The sequence below is a fragment of the Eurypyga helias genome, unplaced genomic scaffold (assembly GCF_000690775.1).
Source record: "Eurypyga helias isolate BGI_N326 unplaced genomic scaffold, ASM69077v1 scaffold1638, whole genome shotgun sequence".
Taxonomy (NCBI): domain Eukaryota; kingdom Metazoa; phylum Chordata; class Aves; order Eurypygiformes; family Eurypygidae; genus Eurypyga; species Eurypyga helias.
Window position 1 is genome coordinate 1 of NW_010267374.1, and position 27692 is coordinate 27692.

Sequence of the window (27692 nt, forward strand, 5' to 3'; positions counted from 1 at the left end):
ATTTAATAACTCTGTAGATGTGCTTAGGGACATGGCTTAATGATGGATTTGGTGGTGTTAGGGTAACAGTTGGAATGATCTTAAAGGTTTTTCCAACCTAAAAGATCCTGTGATTCTATGTTACGTTACTAAGAATAGTTTTGCAGTCACAAAAATGAAAGTTCTTAGTACATTCTAAGCATGTAGAACTTCTAAACAAACTCTCTTCTAGTGGAGAAAAGAAGTTAGTGTAACCATCCCTACCTGAATTGTTCTTCTTTACAATGGTTGTGTAACCATTCATAGAACTTCCTATCCTTTTTCATAAAGAGGTGGAAGTGTGTCTTCACACACACGTGCACACACACTCAACACACATATATTAAGTATAGGAAGTTTTGTGTATTTATTGCTAATGTTAGGTTTTTTTCATTATTACGTATAAGGGCTTTCTCTTATTTGCTTTTTCAGTTTGCATCTCAAGTTGTGTGCTCTTTTTTTCAGCACGCGCTGGATCTCCAGCTGGCAGTGGCCAATATCCTGCAATCTCTGGTACACACAGAGAGAAACCAGCAAGTCATGTGTGAAGCTGGGCTCCATGCACGGCTTCTACAAAGATGCAGCGCTGCTCTGGCTGATGAGGATCACTCGCTCCATCCGCCACTCCAAAGGATGTTTGAAAGGCTGGCCTCCCAGGCACTGCAGCCCATGGTGCTGAGGTCAGAAAGATTGTACTGCAGTCTAGTTGAGCTGAGCCCTGCTGGCTGACTGTAAACGGCTCAGATTGGTAGACAGCCTAAGTGACCTCGTGCGGTATCAATCGCACGGGATCCCATTTTATTTCACATCAAATAGACTATCTTGCTTTCTGGTAATCAGCATGTAACCCTGGAGATGTTGGGAATTGGAGAGTGGGGAGGAGGGAGGAGTGTGGAGCAAGGAAATCTCTTTGGTGTTTTTCACAGAGATTGTACTGAAGTTAAATATTTGCTTCCTTCCTGTGAATCTTGAGAGGATATAAAAAATGTCATTTCTGGCTAGGTCCTCAGGAAAAGGAAACATGATAGTTTTAAAAGCAGCACTGCCATAGAAGAGGACTTTTCTGTGCAATGTTAAATACCTGAGACTGGAAAAGCTTCAGGGCAGCAGATTTATTTAGCACTTTAGTTTGTGTGAAGGAAATGCAGGAACGCAATACAAGAGGTGTCTGGAAAAATCTGGGGATGCATAGCTTTAAAAAATTGATCCTTCTGCATATTAATGCAAGTAGGTTTGTACAGCTATGCTAGTACAAGAAAAGTAAGCTTGAAAAGTTTAGGAACATATTTTGAACCATTTGTTAAATACCCATGCAGTTGTATGGTACTTTGGATTGCTTGCTAGGTTCTGGGAGCCCTGGAGGCCTTTCAGTATAGAAAGGGGGGATTATAAGAACGATGGAGTGGAACTTTTTACCAGCGTGTGTAGTGACAGGACAAAGGGCAAGGGTTTTAAACTCAGAGTCTGGATTTAGATTGTATGCAAGTAAGACATTTTTATGATGAGGGTGGTGAGATGTTGGAAGAGGTTGCCCACAGAAGCTGTGGATGACCCATCATTGGAAGTATTCAAGATCAGGTTGGATGGAGCTTTGAGCAACCCAATATAGTGAAAGCTGTCCCAGCCCACAGCAGCGGGGTTCGACAAGATGATCTTTAAAGATTCCTTCCAACCCAAGCCATCCTGTGATCTCAGCTGGAATACAAATTCGTTGTGTTATCTCCTATGTATCACTGCCTGGCTGACCTGCAGCCAGGACATCTGGTCGGTTCATTTGAGTGGCAGGTAGCTGTGTCAGAAATGTTTCTGCAGGGAGCACGCTTGCTGGTAGTCTCATTGCAGGGACTTAAGTTTCCCTAAGCATAGGTACTTAGGGAAACTTAGCCTAAGCATAGGCTACATAGGTAGCCTAGGTAGTGGTAGACACAGAAGTTGATAGCTGTGAAACTATTCCCCAGCCAAATAGGCTGCATGGATAAAATAAAGCTGAGGTCACTTCCTTCAGCCTGTGGTCTGTCTTTCCAGGTGAGTTCAGCTTGCTGAATGTGCATCCATGAGCATCCTGATGTTCTTGTACAGGATGTGACAGTCTCCAGCCAAGTCTTTGGAATTAAGAGAAAGGAATTTGGAGCTCTATCAAAAGTGTTTGATTGGTTAAAAAAATGTAAACTTTTGAGAGCATGTGTACAGAATTAAATCATTTCAGCTGGATCAAATGTGTTTCTTGTAATTATACATTAGTTTGTTTATTTTCTTAGTTAAAGGTTATGTTTATTACAAGTAATTACTATATTAAGATTAGATTTGGTGCTATTCAAGGCAAATACATAGACAAAGTGATCTGCAAATTTTTTATTCTCTTTCTTAGGGAATTTTTACGCTTGGGAAATCCTTTGAATTGCGGAGCTTGGGACAAAAAGCTGTTGAAACAGTACCGGGTGCACAAACCCAGCTCGCTGAGTTTTGAACCGGAAATGAGAAGTAGGTGCTGAAGTACTAGAAATCTACATAAAGGAGGTTTTGCTGACATCCCCCAACTGACTGCTTATGTAAATTGTGTAGATGAGCATCCAGAAAATCCTAACTTTGTCCCTGTTTTGTATGAATGGGAAATCATCAAAACAGTGTGAATGGAAAAAGTTGTAGAAGCAGGGGGAATGTAGTAATTGGTATTTAATACATATTCAGTGTGGTAATTGTAAATATTTATTTTATGAAAAGTAACTTAAGTATTATAATAATTTGCTTTTAAGTCTTGAGTAGATACTGAGTTTGTAGTTACATAAGAGGAAAAGGAAAAATATTTTTCTCAGATAATTTCATGTGCACATCGTGTCATTCTGTAGTGTCTTATGGGTTCAGTAAGGTGTCAGATAAAATAACTGAAATTCCTACACTCAAGCATAATTCCACTTATTTCAGCTTGTCTCAGTAACCTGGGTCATCATTAGCATCACTAGTAATGAGACAGGAAATCGAAATAATTAAAACGGGGAAAAAAAAAGCACAGTTTACCAAATCTGGCAGAATCTCAATCTAATAATCACTTCTCTTATAAAGAGGTAGAATTTGGAGTTGGAACACTCACTCTTAATTACTTTAAGTTCAGCCCTCCCTGTCTAAACATTAACTTTTCAAAGTAAATATTTACAATGGTTTTACTCATTGCTTTTTTTCAATGTTTAATTTCCTAGTATATTAAAATTGAATCTTTAATAGTATGTGGTCAGGAGATGTTGAATTATGTGTGCATAGTAATTTAAAAATTTTCAAGAAAAAGCACAGACTTAGATAAGCTTTAAAAGAAGAAGGGGTGGGGGAGACATCACAACTCAGCCTTGGTTTTAGTCCTGATATTAACACAGGAGGAAGGTATTCACAATGTTATTTTGATAAGATATTCACTAGATATTTCTAGATTAGATACACATACTTACACCTGTCCATTGGAAATTTTCATTATTCCTTTGTGTGGTATCTTGTCATGGAAGTTCAGCTATCTGATAGAATACTTCATAAAGCAATTACACATTGGCTCTGATTATCACACTGGAAAGTTACATCTGTTTTCCAGTCCATTAATGGCACTGAATGTCTTTAACTGATGAATTCCTCAGACTGATCTGACCTTCTCTTCTACATTCATGCTTTCTGGTTGTTATCCATGAGTTTTAGAGCTTGGGAATAGCTGTTCATGTAGTACAAGAGAGTCTCAGTGAATGGTAATAGAAAGATATTATTGATAAGTTTCCAAAGCATGTGATATATATTTCTAGGTGTCAACTCAGTCGTTGTATGGCCAGCAGTAACACAGTTAAAAATACTTTAGTTTAAACATTTAAATTATTTAAAAGGAACTAGAAAATATCCTGGATAATACTGTATTACAAGTGTTAAATAATAACTAACTAGAATAGCAGAATTCATGTTAGGTCGTCAGGGTCAGTACATTCAAAAAGAGGAGGAAAGGAGAGATTCAACTTACCTCTCGGCCAGCACTTTTTTATTTTTAATAGGTTATTATCATGGGGGAAGGTGAACAATGAAAATTGTGAAAATGTGAGTTTGAAAAGGTTGTAACCCAGGAAAGAGAAGGCAAGGCTAGTTTCCTGAATACTGCAAGTTATCATGTTACATTTTCTAAGCTAAAGTTACTGAACCTTTCTGCTTAGTGAGAGATCTGAGATTTTAGCTCAGAGCTACTGCATCTGAAAAACATGAAGCACAATTTTTCCTGCCTGTTAAGTCAGGGAGCAGAAGCTTCTGCGAAAGGGACGCTTTCCCGATGCTATGTAATGAGATGGCCTCTTGGCTCAATATTTTAACTTTACCATGGACTTTCTGTAATACCTGGAGCAAATGTTCATCTCTACCTCAGTAGAACGTTTTTATGACGACAGCAATACTTCTCAGCTCATAATCTTCTGAGAGGCTGAAATAGTTGACGATGATTGACAATTCAGCTATTGCGTTGGAAGCAGTATTTGAAAAGTCCAAATAAATAGCCTGAAAATGCCTCTCTTTTGCAATACTGTGTTGTTTCTTGGCTTCTACCTTAGATAGCATGGTTACCTCAATGGACGGTCTGGGTTCTGACAGCGTCTTCGGTTTGCATGAAGACAGTCACTATCGGATAAGCAAGAGCCTGCTCAAGCCAGCAGAAGGGAGCACAGTACCCCTGACGAGAGTGAAGTGTTTGGTCTCCATGACAACCCCACATGATATCAGGCTTCACGGATCATCAGTTACACCAGCATTCATTGAGTTTGACACGTCTCTTGAAGGGTTTGGGTAAGGTCCTGTAGTGCTCTCAAATAACATGGGGCACCAGTGCAGTGTTCTCATACTTTCTTTTTCAAAGAAGTGCTTGTAATTTTTAATGGACTATTTGCAAACCAGAAACAAATGAATTCTTCAACAAAAAGAAAGGAATACTTTAAGCCACATAAGTTTCCACTTTGTCATTAATTTAATGCCTTGAAACCAAATGCTTGCTTGCTATTTGTGAAGTAGAAATGTGTCTAAACATTGATAGTATCCTCTCAGTTTGTGATTTCACATGCCTTTTAAAACAACAGAAGGCCAACATACCCTTGCAGAAACTCAGTTGCTAGGATTTGTGTGTGACATTTGGGTGGCCCAAGTGCTCTGCAGCCCATTTAAGATAGCTGAAGAACTTGGAAATGCGAAAGTGGGCAAATCAGAAATACAAGTAAAGCAGAGAAGGCAGCTATTTTGAGTCCACATAACTGGAAAACACTGATTAAATTGAGGTGTAGCCTGAATATAATGCTTAACTCATTTCTTTAACAGCCAGTATCGCCTTCTCATGGTTTTTTCTCTCTCTCATTAAATACCTGCTGAGTGAGGCACTTTGAGAATCATGGAATATGATTTAACTTGACTGTTTGGAAGATGAAAACATGACACTGTTCTCAGCATCTGTTTAAGGAAAACAGTTTGTCTTTTTGGATTAAAAAATGGAACAGTAAAACCTCAAAACACTCATTTTGTTCTGTTCTAAGGGCTAAATATATCAAAAAAATTCAGACCAATAGTATAAGGAACAGGTATTCCTTAACTGCCTGCGTCCATAGGTGGAGGCTCGCAAATAGGCTGAAAAACCAGTATCTCAGAGAGGACAGTGTTGTGGGGTATGTGCAAATCAGACAATTGTGAATGAAAAACTACTTAACATTCAAGGTGCCAGAATTTCACAGAAGCTTGGTTAAAAGCTTTAAAACCCTTTTAATAAAGCTTCCAGTAAAGGTTTTTATGACATGAACCACCAAAACTGACAACTGCTCTGAAGCCTATTGTGTGACAAATTCTTGTATGAGATAAGTAGCTCCTCAATGGTTTTTTTCAGTCTCTTTTTCAAAAGAATTGTGAGCAGATGTGGAAATGATCTGTTGTCCACAGCTGTACCGCAATTTCATAAATCCATAAATAGCTCCACCTGACAGAATCACTTACTTTCTTTTTCTTTCCAGATCTACTATTTACACTACTGAGTTTCTTAAATCTATTTCTGTTCTGTTGTGGCCTTTGACAGAGCCACTTGCATCTTGGTGCACTTGTTCTGTTTGATTTGGGATGAGTGGTCTGAGAACAGAGTCCGTCCTGGATATTTGAGAGCTCTGCTGCTCTGCATTTTTTTCAGCTTTGCGAAGTAAAGATGCAGTGCCTGTTTGGCATCTAGCCTTCATATCCAATATACTCAGGGACAGATTTTATTTGAAAACAAATGGTGCTTGAAGCTCCGTTCTACATCCTTCATAAGAGAAAAGAAAATATTTTGGACCTAAGAAGAACTTGAAGTAGGCTAACAGAATTAATTGCCACTGTGTTTTCTCCAGATTTGTAGGTGCTGTGACTTGTCCTAAAGTAATCCACATAATGAAGCTGTGATTTCTTGTAATTTCAACAAGTCACCTAAGAAGGCTGCTATAATCAATAATAATAATTAAAAAAAAATCTAAAAACTTCTGGCCTATTTTCAAGTGCCAGGGTGTTGCATGAATTCAAGAGTTGGTAGACCCTTGTAAGTTACCTGTTTAGAAAGAACATGCTTGTAACACCATTGGCCATGGGTGATCCACCCAGAGAAGAATATTTTCAGGAGGGAGGAGAAAGTGCATAATGAGAACTGTAATCAAAAGGAAGATGATAGAAGTTCACAGTTCTGGTCACTGTTGCTTTCAAGACGGGTAGTCAAGGTAACTCTTTATAGCTTGCATGAGACCAAGATAATTCCTACCTCTGTCAGGCAGCTGAGCTACAGTATACTTAAACTAGCCTGCTCAAGTGTCAGTGTCAACAAAACGATGCTTCTTCAGCAAGTGGAAGAGCTGTCATTTTGCCTCCAGTAGGACAGTCTATACAAACTGGAAGATGAACTCCTGTGGGGAGGCTGGTCACTGAAAACATCTGGGCTCTTAAAATCTTCTAGTAGGAGGCACTCCTTATATCTGTTTCCGTTGTGTCCACAGCATCGATGGCCCTTGTAAGGCCCAAACATAGCTAATTTGGTGAAATATGACATTACTGTGAGCATGTATACGCTTAAAATCAGAACACCATAGTATGCAATTACCATGCTCTTTGAATATTTAGCTATTCCAGTCGCTTTGAGAGTTCAGAACATCTCAAAGGCTGCAGCGCATTATGATTGCCCACAAGGGAGCATCTTGTGCTATGGAGCTATGTGGGCATGTCTCTGTGCCTTCGCACCAAAGATATATGCTGCCAGAGCTCTTTGAACTGGAGGTAATTTAGCCTCACAAAGAGAAATCTTGACAATTCTAGTTTTCATGAGTATGTGCACTTAAGGTGAGTGATTGTTTGCTTATGATGTATTTTCCTAGGCTATGTCTTGTTTGTACTGAACTCCAGTTATACTGACTTTCTTAAACTTTAGTGTGTTACTGGTCTTCTGTCTGACAGCTGCCTGTTCTTGCCAAGCTTGGCTCCCCATAACGCACCTACAAATAATGCTGTTACAACAGGACTTATTGACGGTGCGGTTGTCAGTGGAATTGGAACGGGTAAGTACTCAGGTGTGACTGTCAGCAATGGTTTGTATCTGATGTTTAGTTCTCTTATGTTTCTTTGTTAGCCATGAAGTGATAGTATGGTGTTGCCTCTTGTACGCTCCTTGTGGGGTTTTTGTGTGTGTTTTCCTGTTGGGTTTTGCCCCCAAGGCAAAGAAAAGCAATATAAAATACAAATGTGTGATTGCTTTACAACACAAGGCTTTCAGCAGAAGGTTAAACTGTAGCCAAGAGAAGCATATGAATAATGAACCTGGATACATTAAGAACAGGTTGAGGTAGTAGTGTGAAGAGCATAGGGAACATGGAATGAATTGTAATGCTGTAGTTGTGGCTTTGTTCTGCTGAATTCTTGACTGAATTTGTTACAGCTGTAGTTACATCATCACAAAAACCCCATCTAAATTGTTTGCTATCCCTTATACTTGTTCACTGTAGGCTGTTCAACCTACAGAAACGTGGTGTGCTGCAGGGCTAATTGAACATGACCACTTACTTGTCAGACTTAACACCTTTTTTAACTAAGTCGAGGGTCAACCTACAGAAATGTGGTGTGCTGCAGGGCTAATTGAACATGACCACTTACTTGTCAGACTTAACACCTTTTTTAACTAAGTTGAGGGTTTACTGCAGTAAGATGGAATTAGTGTTAGACAGTACTTGAAGTCTGTGAGCATTTTGTTCGGTGGGAGCACCCCAGGAGATGAAATGGAGTCAGGCGTAGGTGGTAAAGAGATCTTCAACAACGGCTTCTTCAGTGAGTCACACATATGGACGAAGCATCTTACTGTGATAACAGTTTCTGAGGGCCTGATCCATTTCTACTTATTTTTTTGTCTAGGGAACTGAAATGGGGTTGTTCTGAACAAACACAGCTTCACAATTGATTTTTTGCTTTAGAATAGGAGGGAATATAGCATGCAATTCTTGCTTTATGTTATTTTGAAAGAAATCCCTTTGAGCTAGCTTTGTGTGGCTTTTCCTCCACACTCGAGTCAGACATGAAAGTAGTGACATTGAAATCCATGAAGGAAGAGTTTTGAGAAAGCACAGCTGATATCAACTGAGCTGATGTGAAAAAAGGAACAGGAACAAGTAGGTATCCTAAGTACCAGCTACTGCAGCTATATAATGGCTTTTCATTTTTGCTTTTAGGTGAAAGATTTTTCCCACCACCATCTGGTTTAAGCTACTCAACTTGGTTTTGTATTGAACATTTTAATACACCTCCTAATAACCATCCAGTGAGACTTCTTACTGTAGTGCGGCGTGCAAACTCCTCGGAGCAGCACTATGTATGCCTTGCCATTGTCCTCTCGGCAAAAGACCGGTCACTGATTGTTTCAACTAAAGAAGAATTGCTTCAAAATTATGGTAAGAGTTGTGTCATGTCATCAGCTAATCCTGATGATATTTTGGGGATGCAACAGCAAGTTTATTTTGAACCTAGTATCTAGAAGAATTGTGTGTGATGGAACTTTAGTTGTAGATTCACCAGCTCCTAATGGGTTTTGATAGTGGAAAAATACGAAGTGTAAACATTCATACATAAATTAAGGAGCTTTTATAATTTCAAAAAAAGATTTGATATCTGCATATTAAAAAAAATAAAATTGCCAAACCCCTAAGTAGTATAGGTTTGAAGGAAGGATTATGTGACTGGTTTTGGGAAGATTTTTGCCTTTTGTTTATCTTGAATCATTCGCTTTAGACATCATCTCTTCAGGTGCAAATGTTGACTGTCTGTACTTCAAAGTTTTGAAATAGTAAACTAACAGGTTGTGAAGGCATTTTCAACCTGCATGATCCCAACAATGGAAGGCTGTGTGAAAGCCATCAGTCATTCTCTTCATGTTTTAATGCTATGGTCAGTTTTCAGAAAGAGTTTGTAGCTTCTTTCAGCTTCATTTTGTGATCAAAGGTGGAGTTATAGGAGGTGCTGTGAAGATCAAAGTGAAGCTTCTGAGGCCAGTGAACTTGGTAGAAAGTGCTAATGGTATGGTTGGGGGTTTCAGGCTTAGTCATCTCCCATCTCCTGCCTGGTCCTTCATCAGAGCCTTCAAAAATGGTCAGTTTTGACAGGCTTTTTATGCACCACAGCTGTGGAGGAGCTGAGAGGAGCAGGGCAGCTTCTGCATATGTTTTAGGCTTAGCTCTTTACCCAGACCAACACACTGGATTACAAGTGGTTGTCAAAAATCTGTTCCTGCCTTCTGTTCTTTCCTTTTGAATAGCAGGCACTAATAAAGAATTTATACAACTGTTATTATTAAAAAAATAAACAAAAAAGCACTGAAACAGCAAAGCAGGCTGTTGCAGAATATTCTTTATTTTCACAATAAGCAGACATTTGCATCATTAACTGCAGTAGTTTCTCTTAGTAGAAATTAGGTTCAAAACCTAAAACTTCTGAGCTGAAGGCCCACGGTATAAGGGAGAAACTAAACCTCTTAAATTACAAAGATATTGACAGTGTTTTTCTCAGAAGATCAAATTCTTAAATAAATTTATCTTCATAGGAATTGCTTTAGCCTGCACGGGAGCTATAGATGGTATGTTTTTAGTTTGTAAACCCCTACTATCTAACTCTTTTAAAAAGATTGGATTTGAAGAGGCTTTTTCAGACAAGATCTGAAGGCCTCTGCCTACAAAGACTGTTTTTTAATTGAACGGGGTACTTGGCTTTACTGGAGTGCCACCCTGTTGTGGCCTGCTGAGCTGGGAAGTACCTGTAGCACTGAGATGGCAGGCCTGCCAGCCTGGGGACCCAAGTGCTGATGGTCTATTGTAAGGATGAATGGGCTGGTTTAAGGATCTTTCTTGTGACCAAGGATTGTGCTCCAAGGTGTTTGGCTGAGAAAAAGAACTTGAGATAAATTTTTTATCTGAGAGTTAGTTTAAAGTACTCTGCTTTTATCATTTTCTTTGTGGTATTTCTAAAGAAATGAGTGTTCCCTCTGTGCAGGTGGCTGTTGAGGTAAGAGGATCAGAGGTTTCTGTTCCTAAGAATGAAGAGAGCTCTGAAAAGCTGCTGTTTTCTGTTAAAGCATTCCCTGCTGGAGAATTTCAGAGCTTTGTCTTTTTTTTTTTTTTTTTTTTTTGGAAGGGTGCTGGGTGGGGGGGGCAGCTTTGAAGTAGAATGTGGGTCCACCTGCAAATCCACCTGCAAATTGATCATGCCCTCTGGTATGAAGTCTGAGGATGCCTTTTTGAGACATTAAAAAACTATGTTCTGAGAATTAAAGTGCATTTCAACATTCAGAAAAAGATAATTCAGTACCCATTCATGAAGAAAGACCTGGGAAATGCTTGAAGATCATCAGTTGGTGGACTGGGGATGGGTAGTCAGCAGCTTTTGGTTTGTAGCCCCTGTGGAGAGGCTGGGAGTGGGTTCCTCTGGCTGTGTGTCTGGAAAGCAGGCTCTGTCTGACTCTTGTCACTGTTGGTGTGCGGGTAGCCAATGGAGCTGCAGGTGAGGCTCCCTAACCCCACAGCAGCTGCTGCTCTTGTTAGGTCAGTGGCCTTACAGCCCAGTCTCTACTGCTGATACAGTGAAGGGAAGGCAAGGGTGATGCTGCGGTTAGAGTACTGAGATGGAATGGATGAGACGTTGTGGAGTCTTTGACTTCAGCAGAAGTGTCTCAGCCCTCAGCCACCCCTTCAGTTAGCAGCGTTTCAGAAAATTAATTTTTCTTAGAACTGCAAAAAGGGAAGAAGAGAAGCCATCGTGCTGAGGCTTGAGTTACGAGTACCCCCTGGTCTGTGCTTGATGTGTGTCTGGCTAGCCAGATGTTGTATGTGCAGCTTTTATTTTAAAAGTCTCGGGCTTTCACCCTGATCTTTAACTTCACTTATACTTTGTTTAGCCTAATTCTAACACAGGTGCTTTGAAAGGCAATCCTTTTACTTATTTCTTCTTTTGTGTGTGCCCTAATTGCTTAAGCAAGGTAGTTGCAAGCTTATACAGTGTCTCTGACCAAGTGCTGAGAGGCAAGGAGGCGCTTCTGTGGGAAGAGGCTGGGGCTATCCTGTGCTAGACATGGCCAGCTGCACAGCAGGCCTCCTGCAGAGCACTGCTGAGCCCTGCAGCCAGGCTCTGGGAGAACACATGTAAGAGAGGGCGAGGTGGTGCGTGGAGCTACGAGTAATGGGGAAAAAAAGATGTGAGAGAAAGCATTCTGAGGACATGAAGGTGAGAGCAGAAGGAGGGGATGCTCCAAGCATTGGAGCAGAGATGCCTTGTGGCCCCTGGAGAGGATCACACCAGAGCAGGTAGTGAGGCCTATGGAGGAGACCACAGTGGAGCAGGAAGGGGTGTGAGGAGAAAGTCGGAGAAGTATGGATATCTTCCTCTCCGTAGTATGAGAATAGTGAAAAACAGCTCTGTAGGTTTGGAGAGACCTCCGTTATTTCTTGAGGACTTCTGCTGTAAACTTTTTTAGAAAAATAACAAAAAAATCTGTGACCTGTGTAATGGCATGAGAAAATTAGTAAAACTTGAGCAAACTAGTCGTTCCAACTAAAATGTAAAAGGATGGGTAGAAGGGGAAAAGTAACATGGACTTGTGAAAAGTCTAAAAGTATCCTGAGAATTTTCTTAGGGAAGAATTAAGGCGAAGGAAGAGGACACCCGTGTTGATACTCCCAAAACCATACTGGCTTGTTAGTGTGCAAGTATCTAAGGACATTCAGCCTGTCAGATTGTGACAAATTGATCTGAATACTTTCTCCAAAATTCTGATTCTGTTCCTTTAGTTCTTTCTATTTGAAGGTCTAAAGTCAGATCTTATTAATCATATCACAGTCATACCTTGTTCATTTCATTTTTGGTCACATTGTTAACTACTTGTTTTCAAAAATTTGGCTTTAATGTATTGCTGTAGTTTGTTTTGCGTAAAGTCTTATGATGTAAGAAGCTTGAAACAGACAAATAACGTTTCTTCTGGTGCTCTTTCACTTCAGTGAGGAATCGTCATTTTATGAAATTCTTCCTTGTTGTGCCCGTTTTCGCTGTGGTGACCTCATTGTGGAAGGCCAGTGGCATCACTTAGTTCTGGTCATGAGTAAAGGCATGCTCAAGAACAGCACAGCTGCACTCTACCTTGATGGACAGCTTGTTAATACTGTTAAGGTAAAATAAATCTTTAAATCCTCTTTTTTTACTGATTGGAGTGACTTCTCTTTCTCTCTCTGCATATATGTGTAAAAAGCCACGCAGAATGAGCAACAACAATAACAAAAACACCACCACAAAACCCCAAACCAAAACTAAAAAACAAACCCAGAATGAGGAGCCTTGCAAAAATGGGTCTTTGCTTGCTACACAGCTCAGACCCAGCCCTAATCCTGTTAAGAAGATAATGAATACTTTCTCAGGCATGAGTGATAGTAATGCTAAAGTGAAGTGACATGTTGCACTGAATATGAAGCAAGTGTGGCGCAGCTATGCTGCTGAGTAGTTTAATTGGAAGGATGCTAAAATGCTGAAGATGACTTAGCCCAGGACCATGTAGCAGGTCGAACTTTGAATAATAGGGAGATTACAGAGTAAGACAGCTTTGCCCATTTAGCTGTGGTTTTCCTTTTTCAACTCTCTTGCCACCCCAGAAATAGCATCCCCTTGTCAATGATAGCCACTGAGGTGTCCAGTGTTGTTATTAGTTGATTGTAGATGAAACACATTTAGTTGTACAGGTCAATATTGTGTTGTTAGGTGGAAGAAGCTAGGAGGCCGAAAGCAAAGAGCTGTGAAGAGCATGTGGAGCTGTTCAATGAGCACACAGTATTCCTGACCTGTAACTGATAATCAAAGAGCATTTGGCATGTGGGCCTTAAGGGAGTAAACTGAACCTTCTGTGGGGTGTAAATTAGCTAGTATTACTGTACTGCTACAGGTTAAACAATATTCTGACTTTCAAAGTTTACCTTTCAGTATTCCTTTTGCAGAAAGAGGACTATAGTAACTTTAATTGTTATGCTAATAGCTGTAATACATGAGTGTATCTGGCCATACGCAATTATGTTCAGTAGCTGGTAACAGAATTTTTACAAGGTAGGTAGAAAATGCCTGTGAGGTTGTTACTGCCATTATATATAGGCCAGCATCTTCTCTGTGTATTTGTTTTATTGCTATCTGAAAATCTTATCAAGTTCATCGTGTTTGCACTTTAGCTCAAAACAGTGTAATTACCAAATGCATGTTTTCACCGGCTGAAAAAGGAGAAAGAACACAAGGTTATGAGATCATCTTACTGCTTTTGCAAAAAAAAAAAAAAAAGACCATCTTAAAGCACCGTGTTTTTAGAAGCAAGATACACCCTTGTTCTTCAGCATTTTTAAGCACAGAACTCGCATGTTCTCATCCTGTATTCCAATACACACCTTTATCTTTTGAAAGCCATTTAATTCTGATCTTTGCATTTATCTTCTGGTTAATGTTCTTTGCTGACTTTGCTGTAAGGTATCAGAATACCATGTATTACATGTCAGTCATTTGATATATCCCCTGGTTTGCAAATCACTTTCCCATATTTCTGACCTGCCTACTTTCTTTCCATGGTATCCATGCTCTCTCAATAACTTCACCATGTTTTTCTCACTTACAGCTTCACTACATTCACAGCAGCCCTAGTGGGTCTGGCTCTGCCAATCCACCTGTAGTCAGCACTGTCTATGCCTATATTGGCACACCACCTGCACAGCGCCAGCTCTCTTCGTTAGTGTGGCGTTTGGGCCCTACACATTTCCTGGAGGAAGTTTTGCCTGCCCCAGGTGTTAGCACCATTTATGAGCTGGGACCAAATTATGTCGGAAGCTTTCAAGCAGTATACGTACCATGTAAGTACAATTCACGTGGCAGCTAGGAACTTGGCCTGCATGTAGTGGAATCTTTCGTGTGCATATTGGCAGTAGAGGTGAGAAAGGAGAGTATGTGGTAGCAGACAGGAAGAGCTAGCTGTTCATAGGAAGAAGATTAGTAGCTGCTATTGAGGAGGATGATAGGAATCCAAATTACTGTTTTAACATACTTCTGGTAGTTCTTATACTGAGATATGGTAGAAGTGCTGTTATATATATTCCTCACTTTGGTTTTAAATCAGTTAGAAATGCTTGAAGCTGTCATTATTCATACTGTATATTATAGTTATCTGTAAAAAATGAAATTGCAAAGGCATTTTAACTTGTCAGTTTCTAGTGATAGCAGTCATTTGCAAATCTGCAATGTATTCTGTACTTTAAACACAGCTGTCTTGAAATTTCTTTGTTTATAGGGCTTAAATACATCAACTGAGGGGGAAAAAATCAAACAGGGAGGGATTGTGGTGCTGCAGATAGTCTTTAAGCATTTGTTGGGAACAAGTATGGGCAATTGTGTTATATTTTTTAAGTGTTCTTGTTTGAAATTGAGAGGAGTATGACACAAAGATGTGAATAACTTTGTTAGAAATGTGTCTCTCTAGCCCTGTTTTTAACCATTCAGGCAAGAGACTTTTCAGTAGATCTGGTGGTCACTTTGTGACCTGGAATGAAGATGCAGAAATAAATCCCTGCGATGAGCTTTCACATGCTAAGTTTTCACACTTCCTCTGAGTGTTGTAGACAGCTGTCACTCACAGTGTTTACAGTGCCTCACAAGAAGCATCTGCTTTGAGAGCAGTGGATACAAAGTAGTGAAGATACAGTTATATGTTCTCTTTGATGCCTGGGCCTTTTGGTCTTTATTCAGTCTTGCATCTCCTGTAATAGTCTCTAAGGTGGTTTTCCTAGCAAACCGTTGTAAAAGGCCTGTTGTCACAGGCAAAGATTCAGATGTACCAAATACTTCTCTGGTTCTTGATTACTTTGTGTTTCTTTAGTTGGGAAGGGAAGGGAATAGCCCTTAGGCTGTATGCAAATTGAGTGCAGGAGTTATGTTCCCTTCCAAAAATTCAGAAGCAGCAGCACCACATCCTCTATTGTTTGTCCATGGCATGGGCTGCCAGTTGCCTTTACGGGTTAACATTGTAGGCCTTTCTGAAAGGAAATGTTTGCTGTTCCATTGCCCTTTCATCTTAAACAGCAGATTTATTCTATAGCTCGTGTGCTATCAAGCTACTCTTTGGTACACTGAGCAAGTATGCAAAGACAATATCAAATCTCACCTATTTGTAAAACGTATCTTCTATACCTATTCTGCAATATAATTTGCTTAAGATTTTACTCTTAAAACTGTAAAGAAAAACAACACTGTTACTGAAATAAACTTTTTTTGTCTTCTAGGCAGAGATTCAAAGTCTGAAGGAATCAACCCATCTCCAGTATCTTTGGTACCAGAAGAGAAGGTCTCTTTCGGTCTTTATGCGCTCTCAGTTTCTTCATTTACAGTGGCAAAAATAAGGAAAGTTTACAACAAGTTGGATAGCAAAGCTATTGCCAAACAGGTATGCTGGGAAATGAGTTGGTCGGTGTGTAGTACTTGTTTGCTCCTTTCTTTTAACTTCTTTCAAGGCAATTTGCTCAGTGCAGCCAGGAACAATAAAGTACTTGTGAGAAGAGCTGCCCATAATCACTATCATATTTTTAAAATATTGAGGGAATTTATACTCCTAGATTTTGTGTTCTTGAAATTTCTACTAGCTATGTGTCTTAGCACTTTTTGAAGGTATTTTAGCTTACTAATGTACATGGCAATTGTAATCCTGTTGAAAAACTTATATTGTTGAACAACATTTCTACTGCTGCAGATGAACAGAGCTGATGGCTTAGTTCTCTGACTGTTGTTCCGACTTGGAAACAAGAATATAGGTTTACATTTTTCTTCAAAGTACATTAAAAGTAATGGGATTATTTGTACAAAGGGCCACTTATGAAGAAAAGCTGGGAATAGGATGGGGATTGGACTAGATGATCTTTAAAGATACCTTGCAACCCAAACCACCGTATGATTTGGTGGGATTATTTTTAAAATTAGATTAAATTTTTCTTCCTTAAACTTCGGAGACTAGAGATTTCTTTTTACTTTAGAGAATGTCCTAAAGACTATAACATAGTTCTCTTCTGTTATATGTTACTGACTGCTTATTGCAGGAGGAAAATACACAAGTTATGTTCAGGCTTGCATTAAAAAAACCCTTTCTCCCCTTTAGCCTTGGCTTTTTTTTTTCTTGTTTTGTTCAGCTGGCAATTTCTTCTCATGAAAATGCCACACCTGTGAAGCTGCTACATAACTCAGCAGGGCATTTGAATGGACCAGCGCGCTCCATTGGTGCAGCGTTAATAGGATATTTGGGTGAGTACTTGGGAATTACTGTGTTTAAACATGATCCATTACTTGTCAATAAGAACTTTGGTCTGTAGGCTAAGTCATGTAATTGATGAATGTTAATAGTACATTGTTAAATTTATTTAATACTTTTATATTTTATGGACATCCATATTTTTCTTTTTTATTCACATGGGATGCTTGTTTCAGTTTATATGAGTTATCATGAAAATATAGGTAATTAATTTACCTTGGGTCATAAACTTTTTTCTAGTGCTACATTTCTTTCATCTCTTCTGAGGTGTCATAGTTCTTCTACTGATGTTCTTTACATAATTCAAGCAATGGTAGAATGCAAATGACTTGCATGTGTTCACAATGACTTTCTATAAGAATTAGATTTAATTTGATTTTAATTCATTTCTTTTCCTGTACTCAGGAGTAAGAACATTTGTCCCCAAGCCTGTTGCCACTACGCTGCAGTACATTGGTGGAGCTGCTGCTATTTTGGGACTTGTAGCCATGGCATCAGATGTAGAAGGGTTGTATGCAGCTGTGAAGGCCTTGGTCTGTGTAGTAAAGAGCAATCCCCTAGCCAGCAAAGAAATGGAAAGAATCAGAGGTTATCAGGTATGTAAGAAATGTCTTAAAACAGACCAGGCTGATTGAATTTCACTGTCCTAGCAGTTCCCATGGCAACCACTTGTTGTCTTCTGGTAACCTGAGTTTCTGCTCTTAAGTTTACTGAGCTGTTGGCCTATTAGCATAAGTAAGTTATTTAGAATGGCTTTTAAAGCAGAGGGTGGGAAGTTTTGCGAAGCGGTTGTGCATGTTTAAATGTTTTGCTGAAACTGACCCCTCATTAATAGCAAGAAAGAGCACAGCTATGGCACTTGCATGATTCTTTTCCCTTGATGGTGAACCCACCACTTCTGTCTCCATGATCTGCCAGCAGGATAGGATAATAGGGACGCATGAAGACAACCGAACAAGTGGACTCCTGAAATAGTCATTCTGAGGAGACTGCACAGACTTTATAGTATAGTCACATCAAAACATGTTATTCCATGTAGCCTGTTGCAGACCTTGTCTTACCTTCACCAGACAAATCTAGAGTGTCGTCCTTGCACCTTAAGCAGTCAGTGGATCGTCACATATGACCTTACATTCCACATGTTTTGACCTCAGGAAATAGCATGGTTTGAGAGGATTCCCAGGAATGTGTATTTCTTTAGTAGTGTTTCAAGAAGCATGGTGAAGCTGATCAGGCCAGTATGTTGAGAACTTAATTAAGTTTGCATCAGAAGACAAGAAATAGCAATAGTGTATTTGGCAATTTGTTCTTTCCCAACCCGGATTATAAGAAGTTAGAGCAGAAATGAGGACTGAAAGGACATCTACAGTCATGCCTAGGGCAACAAAGGGTTGCAAGAAAAAAGAAAGTCAGGCTTATTCAAATTTATGTTGTCGTGACTACTTTTCTTCGGTGCCAGAATGCCTCTCATTTGTGCAGGCAGTACTCTTGAGGTGCTCTGTTGTAAGTCTGCTGTGTCCACGGTTGTTGTCCAGGTTCACAACTATCTAAGAATGTATCATGTACTGTCTTAAACTGGGACTGACTACCAGAGAGCTGAAAGGTGTGTCTGCATGTGCATAATCCTCAGGGTCTGCAGTGTAGAACACGTTTTATGAGCTGGATGTGCCCCTTTTCTAATCAAGTGTAATGCCACTTTCAAGCTTTTCATCAGGAGTATCAACTATCAGGCGGAATTTGAGGGCCTTCTCAACAGGGATGTTTCATCCATGTTTCTCTGTGCGTAGACAACATAGCTGTGTGTTCATAGGCTACTAATTCCTTCTCTGTTTACTTGTTCAAGTTGCTGGCAATGCTGTTGAAGAAGAAGCGGTCCCTTCTGAACAGCCACATACTCCATCTAACCTTTTCCTTGGTGGGAACTGTCGATAGCGGGCACGAGACCTCCATTATTCCAAATTCTGCTGCCTTCCAGGATCTACTCTGTGATTTTGAAGTAAGTAAAGCTGCACAGGAAAGTGATGATACTGGTTGGTGATTAAGTCAGGTGCTGATAGCATACCTTAAATACTGAACAACAGCAAACTAGGTTGTTATCCTGAGAACTTACTATTTTGTGTATAGTACAGTAAAGCAGTGGAGCAGCAAGATTATTTGTAAATTTTCCTGCTGATAGAAACAGTGCTTGGGTACCACAGACGTTTCTTAAGAGGTAAACTTTAAACACAGTATAAGCCTCCTTCAAAGTTAATTGTAAGGTAGTTCTGCTTGCCTGAACTATGAAGGGTTTAAGTCTTGTGTTAAACTAAGGAAAGTCGAAAAGGAAAGTTTAGAAGGAAATGCTAATGTAATAGAGGCTGATAAAACAGTGTTACACAATGCGTAGAACTCGTTGTTCAGTGTTTGCTTCTTTGGCATTATCTGTACCCGGCACAGACTGAGTAAAAGTGTGTTGATTCGCATATACTAAAATAAATAAATGTACTACTGTTGCTACTAATCCAGTTATAAGTTAATGACTTAATAGTGCAACTCTGTTGTGCACAAATGGCTCTATGGAGTTTCCCATTACCTTTTTTTAGGTGTCTCAGGATTTCAGAGTACTCATGGAAACTTTATTTATGGGTCTTGTCAGTGGAGAAGAAAAAACCCTGCTGCTTACTGTAGCCTTTATTTTAATGAAATCAACTGGCTTTGTTAACTTTGGTTTTTGAGATCTTAAAGGTCTTCAGTGCACTCAACTATGCCCCCTGGCCAAGATCAACAAATATGCTATTATTATGGCACACAATAAAAGAGAGGTAATGAAAAGGGCCAACCTGAGCTTTTTTTTTTTTTTTTTTTAACCTTAGTGTGGATGTAATATAGAGGAAATTTGTCACCCACCGGAGTTTCCTTTTTTTTGGTCTAATATTACAACTAGAAATAAGTTTTTGCCATATTTAAACAGAAATTATTCAGTATCATGTAAACAGTTATTCTTTAACAAACCTTTTAAATTACAAGAATGCTTCCTTTCACTCACAAAATCAAATGTAGGCTTAATAGAAGTTAGTACATTTACAAGAGGCAATATGTGTGCTAGAGTTCTTAAGGTAGGTGAACTGTTTATCAGAGAAAACTGCGATTCACAGCCCAGCTCCTTTTACAGTGAGGCATGAGTTCTGCTCAAGAATACTCTTCTCTTTCCTTTCCCTCACAAAGGAACCAGCTGACAAATTTCATCAATGCTATATAGTCACTCAGATAGCAACTACAGTACAAAAGATCCAATTTCATATTTTTTAGTTCATGTCTGTCCTTCTTTATTCCTGAAGATCAAGAACAACTGAAGAATAAATAGACTTAAGAGATTTAAAAAATAACAAATATGCAAGTAATAGGTCTGTGAGTCACTAAGAAGAAACTTTCCAAAAGCCTCAGGTTTTGTCTTTATTTAATTTCTGTGTTCAGAAATCAGTGACCCAAACATTTCATTTATATTGGCTAAATTAGGTGTTCTTATTCTTACGCTAAAAAGGAGAAATAAAAAGATTTGTTCTGATCATTTTAGATTATAAGATTAGAAGAAAAGCAAAAGCTAGAAAGCTTTTCATTTAAGCCAGTTTTATACACTGGAGCACAATTATTAATTATGCCTTGTTCAATAGCAAGTCACTTGTGAGATTTGCAGCTATAACTGTGAGCATCCTGGCTTTTGTATCTTTTATTACTTCTACTGAATAAACAATTGATTATTTTTTTTAAGAGCATCTAAATCATTTAACATGGTGTGCAGGAAATGCTGGGTATAGATCAAAAAATAAAAAGTCAGGGAAGACCTTGAGTTCAATCTTGGCAGAAGAGAAATTGTTGATTTTACAAAGAGGAAATCTTCATTTAAGCCAAAAACTTAACACTGCATTTCATGTCAGCCTTGTAAACCCCAGTAATGCCTTTGGAGTCACTGCACCATCTGTTTAAATCGAAATTCCAGGTAGTGTGTAACTTCTTTGTCTAGAACTCTTTAAAAGCTTTCAGCATGATATGCTAATACCTTTGGCACCAATGTGTGTTTCTTCAGTCTTTTCTAGTATATTTAATACTTAGTTGAAGAATAAACAATTGAGAACCTTGCAGTGAACTTGTGAGCGCAGCAGCCAGGTAAATAGTCATGTAGACAAACAGCTTTAATCTCTTCAAGCCTTTCATAACCTTTGATATACTAGTGTCACTTTTTGATCTTAAAGTGGATTTGTGTACAAAACATACCATTGTTCATTCTGTATTGCAGGTCTGGCTTCACGCACCCTATGAGCTTCATCTGTCATTATTTGAGCACTTCATAGAACTTCTCACCGAGTCCAGGTATGAACCGCTGCCACCCTAGTAATGAGACTTAGAGATTAGGTAATATGTAGACGATGCTGCAATCTTAAATTGCCAACTTGTTTCTTTCCTTCTTCCAGCGAAGCGGCAAAGAACGCTAAATTAATGAGGGAATTCCAACTCATCCCAAGACTGCTCTTGACTCTTCGAGATATGTCTCTGTCCCAGCCTACTATTGCTGCAATTAGTAATGTGCTGAGCTTTCTCCTTCAAGGTTTCCCTAGCAGCTATGACTTGCTCAGGTAGCACACACCTATGATAATTCTGGCTTTTGTGGGGTTTTTAATCATGCTTGTGATCTTGGTCATAAATAATGATAATACTGCTATGGAGTAAGTAGTGGGAAACACATCTGTACTGAATTTTTTCATCCAAGAAGTAACTGAACTAGATGTAGGCAATATTTTGTTAATGCATTGATTTGCATATTAAATTTCAGCTTGTATCAAAACAGGTATTTAAACTGGCTTAATGTTCTGCAGGCAAAAAGTGAAGGTGCTGTATTGCAGCTCTCTTGTCCTTGTGAAACGCTGAGCAGTTTTCTTAAATACCATTACTTAAGATGGAGTATAATGATACTTCTGGTTGAATGCAGCTTTGATTACTTTTTCATGTGAAAGGTTTAGTTCAAGTTTTTGTTCTTAACGATCACTGTGTTGAAAAATATTTAAGGCTGTCAGAGTACTATTAATTCTGACTGATGTAAATTACATAAATAATTGCAGTTCATACATACAGGAGTATTTGAAATGCTTTTCATTTAGTCCAGCTCCTTGAAAACTTAATTTTTCTTGTCTCTACTTTCATTATAATGGAAATGGGTTAAATATTGCAGGGCTTGGGAGTTCTTTTGCATACGAGTGGTCATGTTTTCAGCTTATCACTTAAAGTATAGTTAAAGGTGTGGAAAGCATCAACCTGAACATCTTCCTGTCTTGGTTTTAAATACGCAGAACAAAAAATTATTCAAGAATAAAACTGTTGATTTTATGCTTAAACGGTTACTGAGCAGGTTGTAGAATGTGTTTCTTGATCTCCCTCCTGGAAATAAAAATTAAAAATATTGTATAACTTGGGAAAAGTTACACTAGTTAGGGATCATTCCAGGTTCATTCCAGAGGAAAGAGGAATACATTGCATCTCCTTTCTTTGAGTAGCACGTCATCATCTCGTCTTAGAAAAACATGAACTTGCGTTATATCACCTCAAGCTATAGGCATAAATGTTATACAAGGGTTGATTAATCACTGGTTTTGATGTAATATTTCTTCATCTGTAATGGTTTGAGAATAATGTTTTGTTTTCCTTTCTTTAACTTGTCACGTTCCTTTTACTAGGACTTGGTGGTATCTCCCAGCTTCCTTTCTTGAATCTTAGTATTTTCAGGGTTTTTTGCCTGCAGACTTGTCTGTAAAGATTCCATTAATTACTACGTGTTCATTTGGGTTTTGGCTAGTAACTTTAGATGGAGAACGTTTTCCTACATCTTCAGATGTGAGAAAGTTGACATTTATGGGTATCGCCCTTTCACTAGTGTTAGTTTTATATTTAAGGTGATTTATTGATAGGTGAGAGTGCATCTTTCAGTGAATAATGGGGTTTTTTTCCTGTATACATCAAGGTTTGGACAGTTCATCTCTTCCACTTTACCTACATTTGCAGTCTGTGAGAAGTTTGTGGTCATGGAAATAAACAATGAAGAAAAGCTTGATAGTGGTAAGTGATGGCATGGCTTAGAAGCAGTAGAAGAGAAACACTTTGTGATCTCTTCTGGACTTAAATACTTAAAGTGTACAAACAGTGTCATTAGCAACATTTTAATTTTGTTATAACCTGGCTCCCAGGAAGTTGTGGTACTTGAGTTTTCAGTATTGCATGCAACGCAGTGCCAAACCCATGTACTCTCGTTTTGTTTACCTTCCTTTAACACTGCATAATTTTGTTCTGCTTCCTTCACTCACTCCTTCAAATCAGCTCTGCATCTCTGCTGCTTTGTGGGGAGAGAAAAGAGGCAAAAAGGGATTGCTAGGTGCATATGCCATCCAGGTGGCGAGGAGGTGAAAGAATTAACTAAGTAGTTAATTTTTTAGGCAAAATAAAGAAGTTTCTTTACTGTCCTTGGAGAATGCTTATATTGAATTGTTTTGAGAGCATTCTACCCATGTTTTCCTAAAGAAAAAAGGCTTATACAATTGTTTTCAGTCAGTCTTCCTGAGCAGAAATGTTTTATCCCCACAGTGGATGTCACCCAAATAACTAGAAGGGGGTGCCCGAAGTTCCTATGTTTTGGCATCACTTGAGAAAAGTGAGAGAAGTGTTTCTGCTCCACAGTTACCTTTATTAGTCTGGTTTCCCAAAGAACAAGGTTTAGACAGCCAGTTCATTTGTAATTATCCTCCTGTGTCTCTCCTGTTCCTTCTGAATACTTTCACTTATTGTGGTCTCAAAGATGATTAAATTTCAGCTTTTTAGTACAAAAGTGGGAGTGGATATTGGAGACAGATCCAGATTGATGTTCTCACTACAGACCCAGCCCTGTTTTGTTTTTCCCAGGCTAACCATAGCCTGAGATGCTTTTTCCCTACCTGGGGGACTGAAGAACCTTGGGGAGAAATTCAGGCTGTGGCAAGAATGGAGAGAGAAGCTTTTGAGTCAAAGGATATGAGATTTTTAGGTTACTAGTCTTTACCAGTTCCACTGTATTTCTGCCATAAAAGATGCTTTGTATTTATGTCTGTGACATGTGCACAAGACCTTGGCCCAGAAAGTGTTCATTTATATGCTGTCTTCGTTTTTGCACATCACCTCAAGTTGTGATTATCTTGGTTTTTTAAATAATGTGAAAACATGGTCCTTCTTTGACAGCATAAGGTACAATAAGAGGGATTCACAAAATAACTGTAAAGCTAGTCCAGAGCTGCATGTATTGCCTTGTTTCGCACTGTGTTTTTTCAGTGGATGATGAGTTTGGGGATCTGTTGGGGAAAAAAAAATAAAAGGAAATAAATTTTTTGCACTTTCGCACAGCTTTCTCTTGACCTGAGTGGGGTCAGACTGTGGTTGCTTATGTATGAATAGCTTTTAAAATAACTGAGTTCTGAAAACCTAATTTTGCCCCCTTTTTTGGTGTTTTTGGTTGTTTGGGGTTTTTTTCCCCCCCATGCTTGGCGTTTAGGAACAGAAGATGATTTTGGAGGACTTGTTTCAGCTAATCTTATTCTACTGCGGAACAGGCTTTTAGATATCCTTCTGAAACTCCTGTATACATCCAAAGAAAAGACAACTCTTAATTTGCAGTAAGTACAAAAAAACTTGATGTACAGAAAGGATATGATTTTTTTGCAGCCCCCTTTCGATTCACTAATTGAATTGCATAATTTTATGTGAATGATCTGTGTAGATGTCATTGAATTGGCTTTGGGTGTGCTACCAGAAATGGAATGCATGATTACTGAGTTGTATGCTGTCAGTTGTGGTAGCAAGAGTGATAGTACTAAACAGACGCTGGTGTGACTAACACATACCATTCAGCTATTGCATTAACTGGTTTTTGGTTTGAATCTTTAGGAAAAAAAGAAAGTTAAAGATAGTGGTTGACAGTGTTAGTAGAAACTTATGCTTCAAGTTAGGAACAACAGAAGTAAATGTCAGCAGGAGAGGAAAATGCCAAGTAGATTTTCAAGGAGGTTGCTTGCTTCTTATTGTTACTTCATGAAAGAAAAAGAGCATTTGTTAATTGTTAATTTTAAAACTCTCTGAGGATCACAAGGGATTAAGATGCAGTGGGAACAAGTGTGGATGTCTGACTACTTTGATTTTTTTTTTTTTTTTAAGTTTTGTTTTCTGGAGAGCCAGTTCTTTAACACTCTGCTCTCCTCGTGTACTTCCTTGTGCTGTTTTCTCATAACTTCAGGCATTGCTGTAGAGAAAATAAACTGTCAAAAGAGAAGACTTTTTTTAGAGAAGTGGGATAGTCAGCTTCTCATTTGTTCAAGACCAAGTAGCTTCAGTAGGGGTTTTTGTTAGGTTATTGTTGACTCTAGCATGCCTCTTAGTTCCTTAAAATTGCACATAAGGGAAAATGGTACTACAGTTCAATGAGGCACCAGACTCATATGGTCAGTTGGAGAAGAGACTGGAGGCATTTTGTGCATGTACAGCTTATGTAGATTATGTAGTGATTGAGTGAGCATTGATTGACATACAGCCCAAACCTGTTTGAGCTTTTCAGCAATACTGCTTTAAAAAAATAAAAAGGAAAAGAAAATTATCATACTCTTTCAAATATTCCCAAGCAACTCTTTCCTTAATAAAAAAAACCCCCACCCATCTTCATTTTTTAATACTGGTTTATTAAAAAGGCTTAGGAAAACTCTCTGCCTGTGTGTGGCTCAACAAAAACTACTTGGAAATTATAAATATTTCCAGTTCAGTATTCCACATTTGTTCTCAAAGCAGCAACTGGAGAAATATTATGCAGTGGAATAGTCCCAGTAGCTGTATTTGGTCTTCACTTTCTGGTAAACCAATACAATGTAAGTGTTCCAATTAATGAGACTTGGTGAGCAACATTTCTTATTGTGTGGTAAACTACCTAAGAATTCAGTTAACTCTTCAATAGATTTAAATTTTCTCTGATCTTGATGCTTTCCCTATAGTGGAGTGCACTGATTTTTGCTCTGTAATAGGAGGTTAAATGCTGTAAATTGTGACTCCTTTTTAATTTTAATTTTTCCCCTCTTTTTAATTAGAGCTTGTGAAGAACTGGTCAAGACACTGGGTTTTGACTGGATTATGATGTTTATGGAAGAACACCTGCATTCCACCACGGTCACAGCAGCTATGCGAATTCTTGTGGTGCTGTTGAGTAATCAGTCCATCCTTATCAAATTCAAGGAGGGTCTCAGTGGTGGAGGCTGGCTGGATCAGACAGATTCTGTCTTGACCAATAAGATCGGTACTGTGCTAGGTATGGCATCTCGGCTGCTCAGCGACTGAAGGCTTGAGTGGGAGAGCACGTGTGAATGTGTTGAGGCAGGGGTTATGGTGTGAATGCTGTCTGACCGATGGATCCTTTCTGTTACTGTTGGCCATGCCGTGATCAGATGCCTCTGCACTTCATTTTTCTTAGAACTGAGAGTTAGATTTCCTAAGCAGAAGGGAACGGTTTAACAGAACTGCCCTCCAGTTGACATTATGCAGGTTTCATTATCGCTCGGTCGTATCATCTGCACAAATCCTGAGTAGCTAATCAGTTTTTTCTGTTAGCATTATGGTAAGGTTAAGTTACGTCCCACAGGCAGGCACATCTGAGCTAGATGCAAAGGCAGCATAGTGTAGGACCTTATATACACAACTGATAAAAGTTCAGTAAAATTTACCCAATTGTTTAATTTCAATAGTTAGAGCATCATTATAAGGAAATAATTGTCAAGTGTTGAAGTGATTTTACTTCAGGAGGAGGACTTTTCCTGAAATGAAAATGTGAAGTCCGTTTTTTTTCTGTTTTGTCGCTTTGAAATCTATCAAGGTATCTTATGCTATCTTGTTTTCTGCAGAAATAAAACTGTCTAGGAAGTCAGTCTAGTTAGTATTTTCCCATAATATATCCCTCAGGATATTCAACTGGCAACAGAAGATGGTTCTTTGCATTATCAATGAATTAGAAAGGCTAAGGCACACAGTTTTTCTGAAACCACATTACGTGTGCAAATGCTTATTAGTAACGTACTATAACATCTGTTGTTTGGCTAATTCGGATTAAGGTCCTGTATTTTAAGAAACATTTTTGCATATGCATGCATATTGCCATCATGTGCCTTAAAATTTGAAAATTATATTTTAGGGAAGTGACTGCTGTTTAGTCAGTTTCCACTTTAAATGTCCAATAACATAAAAATTTTCTTCAGTCACCAAATCTTTCTAAATAAGATTTTGATTTGCAATCACATTTGGAGAGCATTTCCAGAGTTTTCCCTTTTTTTTCTTATTATAATATCACTTTATTTGAATCCAAGCTAGACTGTGACCAAACAGATATTTTTTAAATTGTGTCTCATCAAATGATAGGGACAGATTATTTAATTTTCATACCCTGTGTTTTTGTGAATAACTTAAGAGTGCATTGGCTCCAGGTTTTCACATGAAACCAGCTAGGAGCCATTTTTTTTCGAGATTACTGATGGAATGCCTGCAACTTTGTAGCAAAGGTTTTGTGAGTCTGATTCAGGGTAGATGTTTCCTGTTTAGAAAGTCAATTTCTGGTGGAAAGAATATCTGTATTAGAGCCTCAGAAAAACAACCTGATCTCTGGCAGCATCAGAAGAATGGCTCACTCTGTGCTGATGTGGAGACTGAACTGTCATCTTGCTTCCTTCCTCACTTGACAATAAGCGCTTCTGCTGTTCTGGTGTACTACGGTTTGGTTGGTTTTTGTGATAGGAGGATGATATACCTAGGTAGGACCGGGGTCACAAGA

General features: G+C 38.8%; 1 protein-coding gene across 1 annotated transcript in view; it reads left to right on the forward strand.

Annotated features, from left to right (window-relative positions):
• Positions 1-483: 483 nt before the first annotated feature.
• The window catches only part of WDFY3 (WD repeat and FYVE domain containing 3), a gene marked incomplete at both ends in the record, with an annotated part of 54898 nt that continues 27689 nt past the window's right edge, over positions 484-27692 (forward strand). Inside the window, 19 exons of the mRNA XM_010157376.1 lie at positions 484-698; positions 2387-2499; positions 4578-4809; positions 7465-7565; positions 8727-8945; positions 9493-9567; positions 10514-10548; positions 11029-11084; positions 12498-12702; positions 14177-14412; positions 15835-15991; positions 16728-16839; positions 17252-17442; positions 18690-18842; positions 21120-21193; positions 21295-21456; positions 22836-22930; positions 24390-24510; positions 25966-26183. Of these exons, the coding sequence (XP_010155678.1) occupies positions 484-698; positions 2387-2499; positions 4578-4809; positions 7465-7565; positions 8727-8945; positions 9493-9567; positions 10514-10548; positions 11029-11084; positions 12498-12702; positions 14177-14412; positions 15835-15991; positions 16728-16839; positions 17252-17442; positions 18690-18842; positions 21120-21193; positions 21295-21456; positions 22836-22930; positions 24390-24510; positions 25966-26183 (2770 nt within the window). The remainder of the gene's footprint in view (positions 699-2386; positions 2500-4577; positions 4810-7464; positions 7566-8726; positions 8946-9492; positions 9568-10513; positions 10549-11028; positions 11085-12497; positions 12703-14176; positions 14413-15834; positions 15992-16727; positions 16840-17251; positions 17443-18689; positions 18843-21119; positions 21194-21294; positions 21457-22835; positions 22931-24389; positions 24511-25965; positions 26184-27692) is intronic.